Source organism: Apteryx mantelli, chromosome 3 (assembly GCF_036417845.1).
Source record: "Apteryx mantelli isolate bAptMan1 chromosome 3, bAptMan1.hap1, whole genome shotgun sequence".
In the NCBI taxonomy this organism is placed as follows: domain Eukaryota; kingdom Metazoa; phylum Chordata; class Aves; order Apterygiformes; family Apterygidae; genus Apteryx; species Apteryx mantelli.
The window spans coordinates 53655591-53676439 of NC_089980.1; the positions used below are offsets into that span (position 1 = coordinate 53655591).

Consider the following 20849-nt stretch of genomic DNA (forward strand, 5'->3'; position numbering starts at 1 on the left):
CTGTTTTGGGGGAAGGCTGACTGAAGTGGTGAGGGAAAAATTTGAAGCAGGAAAACCAAAAGAGTACCATGATGAAGGAACAACATCAGCAAAAACACTGTCATCTGAAGACCTAAGACAAATTGGTGGACTCTTCAGTTAGTGGATTTTATGATGTTTGGATACAAACTATAGATACAGCCAGTCCATATGATGTTATATACAGCAAATTGTAAAAATGCAGGATGAGAACAATACAAATCTTTATAAATAGTGATTCCATACTATGGTGTGTGTTCTCTGCAAACAGCTCAGCGATCCCAGTTGCTGTCTTCTTCTGATGTTGCTTGTGTGCTTTTCATGTTTGGTTCTAAATCTATTGTGCCATGTCTGATCCACAGATACAAAAACAGAAGGATTTTAAAAGTTTTAAGTTAAAAAAAGATTTTATTAGTTAAAAATAGACAAAATTTAGTTGGTCATATGTATGAAAGGATGAAGTCAGATAATCTTCCCTTATAAAGCTGAGATGACAAAAGGATTTTTTACTCCTAAGACATGTATATTACTCAGAGCTTGAAATCTGTTCCTTTACCCTGTTTCTGGAAACAGACAGTACACTTTAGAACACCGTTGGAGACACCGTATGTAGGAGGAGCTGGCCAGCTTGCTGTGCGTGCATCACTCTGACCCTGTTGGATCACATGCGTGTTTCCTGGGTAAGAGATCCTATTTTTACCTTTTCTGCAGTGGGTGTAGTAGGTGTCCCAGGAGAGCTCTTGGCTTCTGTGTATTCTACTACTCCATACATCACCATAGACACCACAAGCACAGCCAATAGGATGTACAATTTGATGTAGACTTGCAAGAAGGTGCTATAACCAAAAGCAATGACAAATCCAACTGATTCCCAGAGGCGGTAGTTTGCAAAGGCAGCCTCCTTGTGTTTCTCGAATAAAACACCATAGAGTCCTGTGAGGAAGGAGAGACAAGGCTTGTGATGGTTAAGTCTGAAACCATTTTCTGCAATGGTGTAAATAGACACAATGGTGAGAATAAACTGTCCCGCATAAATGTCAGATCAAGGAGAATAAAAGTTTTGTCTTAGAATATTTTGCACTCATACAAATTGTTATAAGAAGTTAAATAACAGAGCGAAAGTGACAAAATATAGAATATTGGAGAAAAAAGGAACAAAAATAGCAGGAAGGCAGAAAGAATCTTTTCTGTTGAAGTGAGGTGGCAGGAAGTTCATTTTTCAAACTATCAGCCAAAAACAGGAAGGTTCTCACACTGACCAGTGAGAACGTAAATAAGGAGGAAGAAAAAATGGACAGAAATGGCACTCTGTGCGGTAGAGTCTCCATGTACAGCTATATGGAGCCTGAGAAGTCTTGACCAAATCCTTACAACCGTTCAAAGAACAGGGGATAGGGTCGTTAGGAACCAAGTTGCTTTTACCATGTGGGGTAGAAAGGATCAAGGAACCATAAAGAACTCCCTGCTGGCATCCTTCCCAGTTCTGTGGGAGAACCTGCAGGGACCCTGCATACACTGTGTACTTTTTCTCAAACCATTTCTTTTGTCCACCTAAGAACGTGCAGAGACTATTTACATAAAATACCTTGTTTTCATCAAAACTTGGCTTTTGGAAACTCCTAGGTAAGATTTTCACAGTGTTACCAGTGGTAGCAACTTGTGCTATTCATACTAGCTATGTTATATGAAGCAAATAAACAGATCCAAAACACTTGAATCAGAGTCCTGGAAAATAGAATACAGAGCTACAACTGTGCTCATATTTAATATATGAAAGAGATTTGCTTCTCAGAGATAATCCAGTTTCCAAATTTTCTGCTCCTGAATGAACTGGCAAAAATGATATCCTTGAGGCATACCAAACCTGTGGACAGCAACCGGATAACTTGCTTGCTGATAAAGACTTATGTGATTGCACAGGGTTAAATCAATTGCCCTATTCCATTTGTGTTAACTGGAAAGCTCTCACTGAGTTCAGTCAGCTGCACACCCAGAACTGGGATTCAGGGAGGGATCCCAGCCTCCACATATGACTGGTCAGGGACACAGAACAGGGAAGAGTGTCTGCTTTCCTCTGGGTGCTGAGCTAGCACCAGTGGCATTTCCACTGATTCAGCTGTGGTGTGTAGGGAGGGAGAGGGAGGAATACAATGAACCTTGACCCTTCTTATCCACTTTTGTATCTAACAGCACATCTGTTTAGAATATGCACATTCAGCTAAAAGAGGCAGAGGAGTACAAAGTTCTCTAGAAGTGTGGGTAGACTCAACTAACCTTTCAGCTTTGTTATGAAGGGGAAGCCATGACGTGTATGTAAAAACTCACTGCTTCCTGATGACTACACGATGACATTTACTGAATGTTTCAATTTATTAAGTGAGCAGACATGATGGAAAACCTGGGCGAATGTATCACAACATGTACTTAGTTCATTAACCTCACTGAGTGTAGTGTACTGCGATTTTTTTGATAATCCTTCATAGTTTTGCCTAATAAATGAGCTGTTGTACAAGTTGTTCATAGCAGAGACTCTGCTGATGTGCCCTGTGTTTTCTTCTGAAAAAGGATTTTTGCATACATGAAAATAGCAGATTAGTGAAGGGAGTTTTGTATAGGATGGTTTCTGATGCCATGACACATCTAAGTGTAAAGATTCTGGCTTTTAGCTGGTAGCTTTTTTTTGCTATTTTGAAGCTTTCTTTTTTAGTCAAAACAATGGGGGAATCAAGTGGGGATCAAGTTTGAAGTTAAGCTATGGGAAGAGCTGGCTTGGCAGGAAAGTTCTAGTTTCCAGGATGCATATGTGGTATTAGCTAGCAGTCACATAGGAACACAATAGTTTCTCTTCCTCAAATCTAAACATTTGTCCGTATCACAAATGCTGTTGAGTGCAGTGTTTGGCACAAGCTGCCTGGCTGAAGCTTCAGGAGGACTTGCAGGACTGAGCAGAGAGGCTGTTAAGTCTGAATTCTTGCTGGCAGTGACAGACCTTCACTTTCATGGAAATAAATCCCTCTGCTTACCCCTGCCTCTGTTTTGCTGCTCCTCCACCTTCCTTATCTTCCCCTGGTACTTGTAGGCATGTGTATACAACAGGACTGCTGGAAATCATTTGAATCCAGTTCTATAAACTTTCCAGACTGATTCATATCCTTTCTAAAGAAGCTTGTCTGGCTGGAAAGAACTTTATTTTATTGCAGTCTACCTGATAGACTTGTGCTACACAATTGTTTTGTATGAAGTGCAATTATTACCAGGAAGGTAATAACAGCAGCTGTGTTCAGTTTAGATAAGAGAGGGTACCATGCACTCTGAAATGAGATGGGTTCCATTGGAAATAAATGAGAGCACACACACACATACACAAACATAATAGGAAACCTTTATAAGATGAAGTGACTCATCTAGTATGAGCCTATATATCCTCTAGGGGGGACTCTAGTACTAACTATCTACCATAGACCAGAGCAAACCATTTCTGATTACTCTAAAATGCCTTAATTATGGGGCACAATGTTGGTGTTTTTATTCAGCCTATTGATACCGAAGGGGCATTCATGGGAACTTGCCAAAGGAAGGACCACAGGTCTTAGCCCCACAACTACTATTTTAGAGATCTTAGTCTCACAGCCTTTGGAGTTGGGAATTTCTTGCATGATATTAATGCTCTTACCCCTGTATAAAACTGATGAAGGGGAGAAGAGATTTAGTCCTAAATGGGCATGACAAAGTGAAGATCCTGTTCTGGGATGCTTCTTTATGGAATAATGTCACTGAATCTCTCTATTAAGGTCTCTATTAAGATCATCACTCAATAATCCAGTGCGACCTGTGCAGTTTTGTTACTGGGAGCTGCAGAACAGCTGAAGGTACAGAAAAAAAAGATGTGCATACAGAAAGACTTTTTCTTCCCCCTCCCCAGCTAGCCACAAAATGTGAAATTGTCATAAATATCTTCCAGGAATTTGGGACAATACAGTACTGTAATAGAGGTCAGTCTTGCCACAGCACTGCAAAGCTCATTAGCCATTTTGTAAGCACAAAGCATTGTTCATCATCTGTACCGCTTCTGGGGGAACTGCAACCATTTCACAGCCTCATTCTGTGCCCATTGGGTCTTCTGTACCTAACAACTTTTCCTAACAATGGCTCAGGGTCCCCCTTCATCAGGCATGCAAGGTTCTCAGTGAGGAGATGTCCTTCCCAAAGGAGTCAAGTGTTGGAGGGCAAGGCTTGCAGGGGAAGAGAGAAGCAGGAGAGTCTCTCCAGTGGGAGACTGAGCTCTCAGAAGAGTTTTGGGAAAAAGCTTGATGAATAGTCCGGAAGACTGTTGGCTGAAGAGGCAAGAAATGAATGAATGGCTTTAGTTCAGAGAGGGCAAATCACCACTGATACCATCTTTCCATGAACCTGAGTAATGAGAGCTGCCGATTTAAAATTGTACCAAAGGCACAAGACTGTGTGTTGGGATGAGAGAAGATGAGAAGGTGTTGCTTGATGTGCATACCTGCTCTCATCTGAGGGATATGATCTGGAGCTGCCAGAGTGACAGAGAAGTCCGACTGTTCACTTCCCTGTTTGTAGAGGTGAGACTGTACATATGCTGGGAAGGAAATTGCTTGTAAGTGCCAGGCAAAGGACCATGGTGTTTTCCCTTTGGCTCTCTAGGAGGAACATGCTGATTCACCCAGTGGGCAAAGTCATCTAAACTACTCAAGCAACCAGAGGGATAAGGAGAAGAGAGGCCCAGCCACACACCCTCATGTGGGCCCAGGTGAGCTAGTTCTGTCAAATGCGTATTCATATGGTATCAACCAAATCTGAATTGGAGATGAAGGAAAAAATTATTCATGAAATAAGGAAGCAAAACATGTGAGCAGATGGGAAAGCATTTAACTGTGTCTTGCTGACACAGATTATGGCATTGAGCTAAAAACTCTCTCACTGACAATCAATACCAGACTGTAATTCAATTCACCAGACACTATAGCTCTTTCTTGCTCTCTCTAGCACTTTAGAATATGTCTTCAAGTTGCATGTACTTCAGTCTCTCTGTAAGAGAACTTCCTCTGGTTTTGAGTGAGCTATAAGTTTAAAGAATCCCTTACAGCAGTGAATTTGTATCAGCTCATTATATGAACTGTCATATCTAATCACAAAACAGACAAAAGAAAAAATTATAGACAGGTGTAATGCCTCAGACAAGAAGCCCAACCATATACTTCCAGTAACGGACTCTCAGGATAAGAGTGTAGAAAATGAGACAAGTACAGAATGATCTTTCCCCTCCAATGCCCTCCTGATTCTGGCAATCAAAAAGTAGGGACTTCCTGAGTTGGAGAATTCCTCTGGACTGTCTGGCTTAATAGCACCCAAGAATATTTCCTCACTGAAGTGATGTAATTCCACCTTAAAGCCATTTACATTTGTGGGTTTTCATAAACCCTTTGGCATTGAATTCCACGGTTTAATTGTGCGTTGTATGAAAAAGTATTTCCTTTGTTTTGTATTAAGACTGCTGCCCGATAACTTCATTTGGTGCTTCTAGTTCTGTTATTATAAGAACAGTAAATAAATCATCCTCTATTCACTTCCACATACTATTTATGATCTTACTGATAGTCTCCCTTAGTTATCACTTGTCCAGGATAGAGTGTCCTAGTATGTTTAGTCTTCCTTCATGTGGAAGTCTCCCATGACTTTACTCATTTTTACTGCCTTCTTGTACCTTATTATATTTGATTATATGTTTTCTGAAATAGAGCAAATCAGAACTGCATGCATCATGGATTTACTTGGTTGCATAATGTTGCTCTCGGTGGTTTTCTCCTTCAATTTCTTTCTGATTACTCCTAACGGACTATTTGCTTTGTCTATTGTTGCTGAGCTTTGAGTTGATTTTTTTCAGAGTACTCTCCCTTATTACAACAGACAGGCTAAATATATCATTCTTCTGAACTGTGTAGTTTTCTTTGAAAAACCCATACTCCTCCAGAAGATTTATTCTGAATCTGTCATCATCCTCCAGGATGTTCCCCCTTCTACACCTTAGAAAGAACTGCTTTTATAAACGTCTAGTTATTTATTCCCAATTTGATCTTATTTGTTTTACTGTCTGGTGAGCTATCATGTTTCTTTCATATTCCATCTTAAACCCATTATAATTTTTATGCCCATGTGTCCTAAAACAGGTTGCTTATAAATAAGAACATGCAGATTTTTATATCTCAAGAGAATTCATTTCACTTTCACCAGGACTTACCATTAGTTTGTGTCTGCCAAATGGCATCAGATATGCCCCAAAGAGCAGGGAATATGAAAAACACAACAAGCTGGTTAGGATGAGGTTTCCACAGCAGTAGTGCTATTATACTGGCAATGTTTGTAACTGTAGCTGTCAGTTTAGAAAGAAAGAAGAGAAATACAAATTATTATAAGCAGGACAGATAGGACAGGTAGGTAAACTTTCAAATTCTTCCTCCAACTAAAACGCAAGGCAATTCTTTTGTTTTCACTCACTGAGTTGATATCACATGAAACACAAGACAACACAGTCCTTTAACAGTCTTTAATTAATAATACTGAGCACTGTCCTAAACTCAGAGATCCTCTGAGCTGATATGGCTTTTATCCTAAAAGTCAAGAACTGCCATTGGGAACAAGCAAAGCAAAACATCATTGAGTAGGAGAAGGTGCTGCCGAAAGATTTGGAATCCTGGAGTGGGGCATGTGGAAGGGGAAAGGAAACACTGTTCTCTTCTCTTTGTATAGTTCTTAAACACAGATTTCCTTTCAGGGCCAGAGGAGACAAGTAAGCATATATAGAAGGATCTGCTGTCTTTCTGTCTTTCTTTTGCAGGCAGAATGTAGATTAGTCACTCAAAGCCTGTTCAGGAGAATTGAGGGGTTCAGAGGTCTTGGATTACTAAAACCATATTTTCTTGGATTGTTGGTTATTTTTAAATCTAAAATGATTTTCCTGAGTGAAACATATGCTAAAGACAGACATAAAAATATAAGAAACACTAAATTAGTGGCTGCAGCATGAAGGACTCTAAATTTCTTCTTCTTTGTCCAAGCTTAAAAATCCCTGTGGAGGAAACGTCCAGAAAGATGCACACAGGCTTCATGGAAGTACACTTCACTCTGAATAACTTAGTGGATACTGGGACACAAATGAAATATTTTTTGATATTTTTCTATCTCCAGTTATTCACTGGAACAGTGTCCTCTAGAGAGAAAGATGTTCTTAATTATGCAAATCTCTTCTCATGGCAACCTGAAAACTATTGGCCATTAGACAGGCCCTCAAGTTATTCTAGCCTGACATACTGGCATATTTTTCACCATATAGAACAAGCAGTTAAAATGACACAGTCCAACCTTTAAAATTTGTCCTGAAATGATCAGACTGGTTACTTAAAATTCCAAGTTCTCTGATACCCTCTGTCTCAAGTTAATGGTATCTCTTATTAGATTCTCTGTGGTTTTCACCCCATAAATGTGAGGAGGTTTGACCTGGATAGAGAAATCCTTCTCAGGTATAGACATCCGTATTGTAAGATCATTTATCACCAGTTGCATTAGAGCTATAATGCTGTTTCTGAGTAGATAGTGCCCTCAAAAGCAGGGTGAACTATACCACCAGCAAAATAATTTAAGGCAATGACTCGAATGCAGCAGTTAACTGTGCTGCCTCTCTTCTTATGAATCATGTTCGTCTCCAGATCATTTTGGTTTTAATTGATAGCTGATAACAAGATCACTCTTTGTCCTGCATGCAAGCAGGTGGGGGGCAGCACTGGATTTGACAAACCACATGAGATGATCAGTCCTTCAAGTGACCTTTACATACCTATTGCAAATAGAAGTTTTCTTCCTGTGAACTGAGAGATCTTTCCAAAGAGCAGAGAGCAGAGGGAATTTGTAGCTGCAAAGCAGATCATCACAAAGCCAACATAATGTATCCCCAGGGCACAGGTCACATAGGTCTGGAAGAGAAGAGACAGTGGTGACACATTCGTTTTGGTGAAAATATGCGGCTGAGGTTCAAGGGTCTTAGCCTGAGTATTTGGTAAATAGCCAGCATGGACATGATCAAAGGAGCATAGCTACAGAGTTTGCTGACAAGTCTCTGGAATACTGACATAGCTGGCCTTCAGCAGTGTTACTCCTAACCCAGTTCCCAATCAGATTGGTGCCTTGCAAACAGAGCAGTAACATGCAGGGAAAGAAATTGGAGCACTGCTTGCTGTGCAAATAAACCTCCTGGTGGTGGCATGAAGAATGCTCTGCCCTTCCCTTTATAGCCCATGAGATGAGAATTGACAATCAGCACTATAACTGTTGTGGAGCAGCTCCCAGGAAATGAGGAGGACTTCACCTATAAGAACATACAGCAGCAAATACACTCTTCCCTCTGCTTATATTTGAGGTTTAAAAGCTTAAGTGTCAAATAAACAGCTCAGGAGGTTTGTTGCCTTTCTTTGGAGACTTTCTCAGCAAACGTCTGGAGAACACACCTGCTGTGTACTAGGCTTTATAGAGAAATTGGAGGAGCAGAGGTGGTTCTGATCATTTCAGTCTGTCAGGTTTTGGAACCTGTTGCATTTGTGACTGGTGAGGGCTTGTGACCAGCTGTAAAGGTCTTCAAAATAAAATATGCAGTGTGTGTACTGACTTGCACTTATAAAAATTCTGGGGAAACCAGAAAGAAGGGAGATATAAAAGCTTTGCAGACTTCTGGCTTTTCTCCCAGTTTGTTATTTATAACAAGCTGAAGAGCTTGAACCTGTAGCTCTCTGCTGTGGCCTCCACTGATGAGTTAAGATCTCCTCAATGTTCTTTTTAAGGCTGTTCCAAGGGACATATTTACTGATGACCTCTCCTTTTTGATAATGTCACTCAGAGTTCATTCAAGTAGAAATAAACAGTAATTTGGCTAACCACAAATTGCCATTGAAAGTATCTTAATATAACAAGTAAATATAGATCAGATGCAATAGTAAGACACAAAGGCACAAAGAACAATCAGGCACAAATAGATTTGTCATTGTCATTGTCATCCACACCTTTGTGTAGTCACCAGCAAGAAATCCCTGTTCAAACCCACTGTACATTGTCAGAGGGATTAGAAGACACTGCCTTTTATCTTTAAGTTGCTGGAAAGTTGCTAGGAACGTAGACCAAAAGGATGGTGTCTTTGTTATTTCTCTCTCAGTCTCTGCTTGGTCAGATTTGATCTGGTCCAGAAATATAACAATCAGCAACACAGCTAGCACACCACTAGCTGCAAAACAAAACAAAAAGGTTCATGAAAAAATGAGAAATGCTAGAAGAATGATGGGAAATTGCTTGCTGCTTTATTGTTCTGACTTAGTGCTTAGCTCTGTATGAGATGTTTTGGCAGATGAATTTGATTCCACTTCAGTATAAAGGCCATTTCTGTGTAAACAAGAAGGCCTGATCTAAATTCACATCTTCTGCATACAGCTGCAGACCTTGCAGATCCTGTCTGCTTAACTGTGACTTGCCTGTTACAGCCACCAGGCCAGCTGCACTGCTGCAGAGGGCAATGGCTCACCCTTCCAGGTCAGGTCAGAGGTCCCAGGGATGGGGAGCTGGCCAGAAAGAGCTCCCTTTGGATCTGTCAAAAGGCTTTAAATCAACACAGGAGAGGAATATTCACTTTCAGTGCCAAAGTATTCATGGTTAGGGGGGATCTTCCTTCAAATGCATGGAAAGAAAAATAAAGGGCTAGAAGTAGAACTGCTGTCTTAGATCCCAGTATATATTGGTTCTTTTTTTTTTTTCTTTCCCCCCTTTCTTTCTTTTATTTTTTTCTGAGCAATGCTTTGAGTAAGGAATATGTACTATTTTAAAGATGACAGTGAGCAACTCAGGATTACTTGATAAAGATGGATGCTACAGCTTTGAACCTATAACTTCCTAGCAGCAACAGCATGTAAAAGAGTAAATTGTGTAGTTAATCAACAAATGATTGTGTATGTATTGGTCTGTTTGTTGCTTTTCAAGTGAATCAATAGGATTTTGTTCGTGTTGTCAAGAAGATAATTGTAGTTCATAATATACAAGAAGCAGCAACAGAGTGGCAACTGATTGCTTTATAACAAATGTGAGCTGTGATTATGTCTCCTCTCTTACTGATGTTGACTAGAAATCCATCCATGGAAGCAAATGGATTTACAGAATAAGAGGAGAATCAGTTCCCTCTTCCCCTCCACATTGCTTGTTTAATGTGCTCCTTTGGTATGGTATCTGTGTAAGGGTATGTTCTTTTAATGTCCAAATACATTAGCAAATTGACAGTAAACTGCCTCAAATTTTTATTCTGTTTTATTACTTATTTCTCATGCATGTCTCTTAAAATGGAATATATTTTCCCAAGTACAGGTTTTCCACTATGGCTGGAGTGTAAACCATTAGTGATGTAAATGATTGTCAGCTCTGTCAGGGTGTTTACTAGTGTTCATGGACTGATTGCAGGATATTTATGGATGAGAGCAGGACATTCACATCTACAGAACAAATATTCTAACAAATGTGTCAAGTGAATCAAGAGCAAGTATAGGAGACAAGTAACTATATGGCTTTAGAGCGGTTGGTATGAACACAGATAGAAATATCCACACTCCTCAAGAAAACTAAACAACAAAACACTTATCTATTATTATCTCCACCAAAGCTGTGCCAAATATGTATTCAGAAACTAAATAGAGGAGATATATAAAAAATGTCTGTGAATGAAATATTTAGCTATTTAGTTTCCCTCGAGGTAGGAAAACACATATCTTTTATTAAGAGCTTAAAAGAAAAATGAGAGCCCACTGATGTTGGGTCAGTAGACAGCAGGGTTGCATTCATTTCATATGAGCAAAGCCTAAGGGAGTGCTGTATATGTTAGTCATCAAATTTAGACTTGAACTTGTGAGCCAAACCTGCTTTTAACAGAAAGGCATTAGCTCCAGCACACTTTGGAAGGGGAGTAGGGGAATATTCTTTGCATTTTCACAGCAATTAGGAATGGAGGTTCTGGAAGGAGAGAGGGTTTTCTGTGATGGCCTTGTTTAGTAGGGGCTGGGTCTGACCAGATTGCACATTTTTTGTCTGAATATATGAGAAATTCTGCACATCAATCTCAGCATAAAGACTGCATCTATGTACAGAGAATGCAAAGATATTTTAACTGAAGTAAGGTGACATATTACCTTGTCATACTTCCCTGTTATCCAGAGAAGAATTTATTTTGAGCCAGATACATTTTGAACTTTCCTCATTGTTACAAAATGTCACTGAAAGGTATCTTTACATAACTATTTTTGTCTTTCCAGTTTTTGATAGCATCAGCCTTCCCTGTCTTTGATTCCTCTCTAACCTTATGCAAGGAAGGTCTGTAGCAGCTGTAGGTACTAAATGAAAGAGAGATGTGCCAATCCACCTAGTGTTTCTTTTATTTTTGCCTTTCACACTAAGATATAATTCAAGCACCACAGATGAGACTTGACTGAAATTGTAAAATCTCAGCAGGGAACCCAAAACCTCCCCCAAAATGACTGTATGTTCTGTGAGCTGTGGTTCAGGTCCACCTCGAATTACAGTACGGTTCTTGTGATAAAGCTGTGTTATATGTGGTAAGACATTCTCCAGCCAATTCTGAGGGAACTGTATAGGCATTCCAGGATGGCTAGAAGTTAGCTAGTTCAGGTACCATTAGCAGGGCTGCTATTAGCACCATGGGCTTCTGTGTGCAAATAGAAATCTACTGTCAGTAACTTGTTTGCTATTACTGATAACAAAGACTGTGAATTTAAAGCTATCTCATTTATATCTAGACAAACTTCTCTAATTCTCTAATTGCAGTGTAGGAATACTTTTGATTCTAGTTTGCAGAGAAACACTGAAACAGTGTGGGGCACCATACTGGGCTTCTGCTTTACTCCAGGTGAAAAATAAATGCAAAGCATGTCATGCTCCTTAAGACAAAAATGATGTGGCATTGGCAGAAAGCATTTGAAACTTTTTAAGAAGGAGTTTGTTTACAGCTCAGGGATATCTTACTTCCTATTAGCAAATTGGATTGAAGGAGGAAGTTAGAAACTTAATCTGCAAAATCATCCTTGGTTTCACAAATAGCAGGTTCCCCATCAGTAATATTCATTAAAGTTTGTGTGGATTACTTACCAGTGTAGATCCCTAGCAGAGTGTAGATTAAGGACTTCGAGGGTCCTGCTGACCCAGTGGTGTTAGTGGCATCATTTGTCATGCAGTCATATGCTCCACAGCATGCCAGGTCTTCCTCTGAGATTTCCACTAAATCAGTAAGAACCAAAAGAAAGGCAGAAGAGAGGAGATCAGATGAGTGCAGACTACATAAAAAGATATAATGAGAAGGGAATCCAGTGTTCAGTGGCTGGTCATGGCTTCAAATCCATCCCAACAAAAGAAGTTTAACTCCAGAATGAAAACTTGCTTTAACTGAAACAGTTGCTTAAGACACAGCACTTGATGGTTACAAGGATACTCAATTCAGAGGCTTAAATCTGAATCCAATCTCAATTTTCAGTATTTAAAGTTCCAGTATGTAACTGTACCTCCTAATCATAATACCCTGCAGGACAGATCTCTTAGTTTACAACATCGCTGAACAGTGGGACCTGAGTTCTACAGCCACAGCCCACTGTCCCTCTTCAGGTAATTTCTGTATGTGTTACAGGAATGGAAACCACCTTGAGACACCTTTTCATTTTATAAAATTAAACTGCAATTAGCTGTAATTGAGTCTTCCAAAGAACCAGCTTTTCCTGGCTTTATTACTATTTGAGAACATGAAAATAAAACAGTTTAGCAGGGTGTAAAGTAAGACCTTTGCTTTGTTTAATCTCTTCAGTCTTGTGCTGGGCACATGTCAAGGATGCATCCATATGCAGATTCACACACTGTGTGTGTCACAAGACATAATGCCCTCTTCCTCCTGCATTCTTTCTGTATATACAAAATACTAACCCAAAGTGTGTGCCTGAATAAGCTGTGTGTAGTGCTGGAGGAACATCAAAAAAACCCCAACTTCCAATTATTTCAACAATTTTTATTGCAGCATTTGTCATTGGTTCAAGCAAACCAAAGGGCAATACAATGTATCTAGGTTGATTCCTTAAATAGGACTTGATCTGTAATTGCTCAATTAACCTTATTGTGTAACTACTACTGTGTTTTTCTTGCTGCTTCCAATCACAGTGACATGAATCAGCTATTCAGTAGCTTCATGAACAGCTTCATTTTCAAGATCAGATAAAACTTATTAAGATGAAGAAAATCATTACCTTATTTTGGCTAGTGGCTATTACTGCACCACTTTGGACAAAAGAACTTCAGCAAAGTTACCACATACAAAAGATGAGTCATACAAAAGATGAATAAAGCATGGAAGAGTGTAAAACTAGTTTTCTGTCTGGTCATAAATCATCTGAAGATGAAGATGCGGAAGCTGCAAGGCATGGTTTGCTCTGCTCTTCTGGAAATATGGCTTGTAATACTGATGAGTGACAAAGGATAACTATCAAAATTTACTTTGATTACTGTCTTCTGTTGTAGTTTTACCTCATGGCGTACCTTGTCTTGCTGTGTGTGGATGCAGTGATGCCAGCAATACGTCAAGTGCAAGTATGTGTCTGAGGCAAGGACTGAGTGCCCTGGAGATCCTTACCCCCACCCAGAAAGATCCCTGTAGACTAAAACTGAGGATCACTGGCAAGGCAGAGTTGGGAAGTTTATTGTATGACTGTTCTTGCCACTGCCCTTGTGCGGATATACCATGCCTTTGGTTTTGAGAGCTGTTCATTGCATACCTCTCAGAATCATAGCATTTCCTGAAATGCAAAATAGGTAATAATGAATAAATAAGAGTTAGAATTTTCCTAGAATTCACAAGTACATCCTTAGATATGAAAGTAGGAGGGGATATATAAGAAGGACAAGGAGGATTTTAATCCTCTTATTAACATCACTTAACATGATGTGAGTTGTGAGGTAGGGGAGGGTAGAATGGCTGCAATCTGTGCAGATCCCACATCTGCACCATGTCTTGGCTACCTCTGCTCTAAAATGAAATGAAAATGGTCAGTCCCTTTTGAAACAGTGTATGGTTCAGTAATTAGGTCAGCATGACACTGTTGCACTTGATATAATCCTTCAGCATTCGGCTTTGATGGTGTTTCATCTATAGTTGCCTGGGTTTAAAGGAAGCCTGATTCTTCACAAGTATCACACCTTGGTAACATCATGGATCATGACAACCACCCTGCCATAAACCTAAGGATTCAAGGTTTAAAACCCGATGCCAGCATCCTGACATTTATGTTTAATCTAATACCTATCTGAATACCCTCCAGAGGACATGTTTAACTGAGCCAGGGAGAGAGGTAACTTCTTGCTATTTATAGTAGCAGTATATATGGAAAGCCCCTCCTTCTGCTTCCATCCTGTTTTGACTTTGATAGGATAGAGAATGCATGCAAGACAGTACAATAATACTGTAGCATTTTGAAAGCTGATGTCTAGGTATTAATTTATCTTCACAACCACTCTTTTAAAGCTTATGCCAATTACAAGCATGGGAAATTATGGCAGTGTTGTTGAGTGATTTCTTCAAGCTACATCAGCATCTGCTGCCTGAGCCTGAAATACAACAGAGGAGTCTTGGCATGTAAGCTCCTGCCAATAGGTAGCTCTATTTCTTCTTGACAATTCTGTAAAGCACTAAATTTTAGTAAGCGCCAACATCAGTTTGACTAACCTTGAACAGAAAATTAATTAAATACTACAAGCTTCCTGAGACAGCTGCTTCAGTGTTTTGCCTTTTGTTTTAATCCACTTTAAATAAAAGTCAGATCTGAAAGACTGTCTCTGCCAGGAGCCAATCTATGTTTTACCAAACAGGAGTGGAATTCAAAAGGAATTCAATAGACATCTATTTCTGAGCTAGTTGTCTGAATTCTCTTTATAGTTGATGCAGAGTTGATTGATAGAAAACAGACACTTCCAGAGAGCAATTTAGCTGAACTATTTCAGACATCTACCTTTAGATGAGCTAAGTCATATCAGAAGTGCCCGTTTCCACTGACTATGAAGGAGATTGAGGGTCACTAGCTCAGCTACAGAGATCTACTTTTTAACCATCCAGAGCTAGTTGGTATATATAGTAGAAAGAAATGCTATGATATCTAAATATATTTTACCTTTGTTGGAAGATTGGCCAAATATCAGGGATGAGATAAGATTTCCCCAGACTCCAGAGGACTGAAATACCAGAAAGAAGACCCCAAAATATTGGTTGATAATGTCTTTTCCATTTTTTCCTGCTTTCTCAGCATATGAATTGCCAGCAATGGTGAGGTAAGTGCATTTGGCAGACCAGAGCGGTGCTCCTCCTAACCCCAGGATCACAGAGGTAGGGATCAGTGTGTACCTGCCAAAGAACACTTTATTTAGCACGGTTATCATCCCTTAGCATAATAATCATCTGCCCAAAGATCCAGAGGCAAAAAAGACATCAAAGAAATAGATTTATCCTTTGTGTGATTCAGCAAATCTATTAGATGAAGCAAGGAATGAGCCAACCTTGTGAAGCTTAGGATCTGAGAGCACTTGCAGCTGTGTCCAGGGACTGGCTAGGTCTGTGCTCATGTGCCCTATCCCCTTGCAATTGAGAACTAGATTGCACCTGCCCCTGAGAAGACATAGATCACAACAACTTTCCTCTGCAGAATTATATCCCCCTCTTGCTGACAAGCAGAACTGCATTGTCCTTCCACCTCAGAAAGGGCAAGGCAGGAGCTCACTTCCTCCTGTGCTCCCAGAGGCACTAGCTGAAAGACAGCCTCGCCTTCTATCTTTCCAAAATAGTCTTAAAAGGCATTTTTAAATGAAACTTTCAATTTTCTTTTCTTTTTTTTTTCTGAAGGGAAAGTAGTTGTAGTTGTCTGCTATGTACACAAGTTAGAAAAGCAGCTTCAGGTGAATGGGTGGATGGATGCATTCATTCTGGCTCTTTGCACCTTTTCATCTCTCTGCTCCACCTGGTACTGGATTTATCCCTTTTTCTTGCAGGTAACACCTTTTGGGTAGCATCCAACTTTCAAATCCACAACACGGAAGTAGGGTAGAAATTGGGTAGAAAGAGAACTTCACCCTGATGGTTATTTAGTCCACACATAACGGACAGAATTCAATTACTTAAACTGAACACTAGTACCAGCTAGCGTAGAAGTTGCCTAAGGAGAATGCGATGTAGCAGCACATAGAGCCTGCGATGGTCCATTTGCAGCCCAACTTCTTGATGAGGATTGGAGGGAGGAACATGGATGAGAAGATAAGAGCAGCATAGATAACACTTAGGGAAGCAACACCCAGGCCTTCTTCTGAGTGGAGACTGCTCTGCACAGACAAAAACAACGGTTCACACAGACTTTACCACAGACATATGTTACTATCGTGTATGGAGACTGGCTTCAGGCAGAAAGAGACACAGAAACTGGGGCTGGATATCTTTCTTTCCCCAAAACAGTCTGATTAAAGATTTATGGTTTCCCTCACATGATAGCCCATTTATGAAAATCTGATTCAGATCCAGGTGAGGACTGTGAATTTGGGGCTCAGCTTCAAAGTTTTGGTAAGTCAGATTTTAGATTATTTAATTTAATTAATTTGAAATTCTCTTTCTTTGAGAACAAGTTGAGTGAAGAATAATCTCTTTTCTTGGTCTTCCCTTTTTGTCTCAAGCAAGAATATCCTTAGATCTATATTGCAAGGGCTGACTCAGCAACAGTGAAAGATTCTTTGCTTTTAACAGGTCTGAACACTTTTAAAATCGGAAGCCAAGGCCTAAAAAACCTAATATCTTTATAGTGGCCCTTTGTAGTTGAAAGTAGTTGAATCACACACATTTTCACAATGGGGGAACAAGATTTTACTGTTCTAACCTGATCTAACCACATCTAGAATAGTGTCCAGTTTTGGGCTCCCCAGTACAAGAAAGACATGGATTTACTGGAACGAGTCCAGTGAAGGGTCGCATGAGAAGAGGCTGAGATAGCTGGGACTGTTCAGCCTGGAGAAGAGAAGGCTAAGGGAGGATCTGATCAGTGTGTATAAATATCTGATGGGAGGATGTAAAGAAGCTGGAACCAGACTATTCTCAGTAGTGCCCAGTGATGGGATGAGAGGCAATGGGCACAAACTGAAACATAGGAAATCCCACTTGAACGCAAGAAAACACTTCTTTACTGTGAGGGTGCTTAAATACTGGACCAGGTTGCCCAGAGAAGTTATGGCATCTCCGTCCTTGGAGATATTCAAAACCTGACTGGACACATTTCTGGACAACCTGCTCTAGCTGACCATGCTTGAGCAGGAAGGTTGGACTAGATGGTCTCCAGAGGTCCCTCCCAACCTCAACTATTCTGTGATTCTGTGATTTTGTATTTTTATGTTCAAAATATTTCTCATATTATCTTGGTAATGTGAAAATAAAAATGAGAAGATCAAAATGCTTCTTATCAACATTTTCTTGTTTGTTTTCATAAAAGCTAACATGATCCCATAAGGTTCCTGAAGGAGGGAGGTGACACTGGAGAGCCCTGAAGGAGACCATGGCTGCCAGTAGCAGCACTGAATTCTGCTGAGCCTGTTGGTGTTTGCCACAGTCCAGTGGAGCAGAGACACATCAGCAGTCACACAGCTCCCACAGCAGGCAGCAGGCATCAGGACAGTGGTGTGCGGAGGTAATTTTCTCTGTTAAGCAATGCTTGTGTCAAGATATTTGGAAATTGAAATAGCTGTTTCGTAAACACGCAGAGAAACTTCCTGATCACAGAGGTCTTAGTTCAGACACAGATATCAAGCACATGATTTTTTCAGCTACAGCTTCTAAAAATTAGGAGCTAGGCCTCCAAAATCATAAGATTAGCTTAATTGTTACCAGAGTTGTTCGGTGGGGAGGGGGATGTTGAAATAGATTATACATATTTTTAATGTTTCTCCTGCAGGCTACAATAAAATAAAATAACCTACTTTTGACTGTGTCTCAACAAGTCCTCCTTAACCACCAAGACAAAATGGAGGAAGGAGGGGGTTATTTTCTGAATCTGCACCACTCCCTCTTGCTGCAGTGGGGGAGACTATGTTCCAGGACTGTTCCTGCAACAGTTCATAGTTTCAGATGGTGTGATTGACCCATGGCTTTTTGTGTTTGACATTTCCCCCCTTGTTAGTCTGCCCAGCTCATAACATCTCCATCCATTTTTGGGATTGTTTTTGCAGAATTGCTCTGAGCTTGGAATTTGACAGTGTCAGTGAGCAGAAACTGATCTAGGAAAGGAAGGCAGGTGTACAGGACCAGAAGGGACCTCCTCATGAAATGAGGTCAGCCCCTTGTTATTGCAGACAAGTGTATCATTTTATAAAAAAGGAGAAGTTTTAATAAACTTATCCAGCTCTACCTTTAAAGCATACAGATTCTTACACCAGTTGCAAAATTGGTCTAAAACCCAAATGCTCAGGGTCTTCTTTTAGCATCCTGCCTAAACTTGCTCATGGACAACTTAAATCCATTTGTTTGTTATTGGGCCAGCACAGCCTTCTACCCTGAAAAGTTTCTCCTTGTGTTTATCTACCCTGATATATTCTTAAACATCAGTAATATCACTTTTTTTTTTTTTTTTTTTTTTTTTTTGCTGTGCTAAACAAGCCAGCTCTGGTGGTATCCTGAGTGTTCAAGTCATTTGTCATTTTAGAAACTCATCTCTGCTACTGGGTTTTAAGATGTTAAAGTCAGTACATGTGACAGTGGTCTATTTTATAAAATGATATTTTGATTTTTGTGTTATATCATGACATCAGGAGTTACTGTATTATTTTATACATACATTATTTAGTGCATTGTACATACATTTTTATTATTTTACATTGCTATATAATAATAATAAAGCTATAGAGATTTAGAAACATTCAAAAGAAGCCTTCTCTGAAATGGAATTTGTTTTCCTTTTTGCAATATTTTCTCATGAGAAAAATCTCACAGAAATTTAATTTTCATTCATACAGCTTTTGTGGATGGAAAAAATGATCTGGCATGAGTATTCAAACTATTTGAGAACTACTAGAATAAAATATTTAGTAGATGCTATGGAGTTTGGGTGAGTGATATGAACCTTTGCCAAGCTGCTGTCCTAACCTACCTCATTGAAAAAAACCTGTGCCCTCCTCACAGAAACCATGGAAAGGCCTTCGTATTTCACAGCACCAGCTGGCCTGATGCTCTTCCGGGCTAGTTGTCCTGTCTACTAGAGGCAGATGCTCCACTTACCTGTAAACTCTGGAGCCCTCCATAAGCAGTAAAGAGAAGTAAAAATCCAAAAGAGATGACCAAAACATTCTTAAGATTCCTTTCCATGTTGACTCATACAAGAAAAAGGTCTGTCAGCGCACAGAGTTGGTCCAATTATTCCAAGGAATGCTTTGAGAGGGAGGAAAAACAGCTTATGTTTTGTTGGAAAAGGTCGCTCCTCACTGCATTTCTAGTGGAAAGAGTTGTTAATTATTTGAGGATTGGCCAATGAACTTTACCTTCTCTGATAAGGAAAACTTATGAGAGTGTTACTGTATCACCTGTTGTGACTGTGAGGCAATAATGAATGCTCTCAAAGGACTTTGATATGGGTTTGTTCTTGATATTCAGGTATGTAAGTCACTTGCAGCACTTAAACCAATTTTAATATTGCAGTTATGCATTATATGGTTCTCTCCTATCACTATAAAGATACACTAATCAATAAAGGGCAAAGATTAAAAGATTGCACTGAAATCTATATTAGGCTTATTGCTTAATTGTGGTTGCAAAACACTGCTAGCAAACCAGATTGTTTATATTAAAGTGTCGTCTGCATACACCATTTCTATAGCTATGCAGTACATCAAAATAAGGTTGCTCTCTGCTTGGCAAGTAGAAGATTTTTCATCCATCTTGGAGCCCTATTATGGCTTTGCTGTTCCAGCATTACCAAGTCATACTTGTGAAGATCATTTCCCTGATCTTTCCCATCAACTCAGAAGCCAGGAAGAAATATGGGTCTAGCGGATAAACAAAAAAGCAACCACCCTCAACCCCTGCCCTCCCCGCCTCCTCCTCACCATCACCAAAAAAGCTCAAGCTCTGCAGAATGTATTTTACCTTTTTATCTTCCCAGTGCTTCCTGGCTCAAGGAGTAAAATGTTTCCCCCCGCCAACCTCTAGTGTTTGCCCCTGCTTTTCTCTGTTTCTGAGCCTGGACTTGTGAATTTGCATTGCCTATTTGTTCCGTGATTTATTGACCAGTCTGCGAGTCCTGACAGGGTTTTTGAATAGTCCCCTTTTGAACACACAAAATGATCTCTGCCACTAAGCCAGGCAGGACTAACAGACCATCTGCAAATACTTCCTGCAGTAGAGGAGAGATTTGAACTAGGGAGGAAAATGGAATCCAAGAAGCCTATGCCATAAGCTAAACATAATCAAGTAGATGTGGCCTACATGTAGTGTGTCTGTAGTGTCTAGTGGGAATATGCAGTTGAGATTTAGTCTAAATCCCACTAGATGGCAGAATTTTGCTTCCCATAGGGACTTTCAGGGGTGAGGGGAGGAAGTTTTAATGTATTCATTCCTTTAATACATTAAAGAGGTCACAGCTTTTTTCTACTTTTGAGAAAATTCCAGTATGTGCCTTTTCATTTTCTTATTTTTGTCTTATAATCTTCTTGCATGAACTAACATAAAAACC

The 20849-nt window shown here is 39.8% G+C and overlaps 1 protein-coding gene across 1 annotated transcript; it reads right to left on the bottom strand.

The window, feature by feature from the left end:
* Positions 1-166: 166 nt before the first annotated feature.
* Positions 167-19605, bottom strand: UNC93A (unc-93 homolog A). The gene is made up of 8 exons (XM_013946073.2): positions 19400-19605; positions 16289-16470; positions 15273-15502; positions 12220-12348; positions 9090-9307; positions 7874-8009; positions 6281-6412; positions 167-951 (listed from the first exon to the last, which is right to left on the bottom strand). Exons 1-8 carry the CDS (start codon positions 19484-19486, stop codon positions 680-682), a joined length of 1386 nt encoding a protein of 461 aa, XP_013801527.2. The 5' UTR covers positions 19487-19605; the 3' UTR covers positions 167-679.
* Between the last annotated feature and the right edge of the window lie 1244 nt (positions 19606-20849).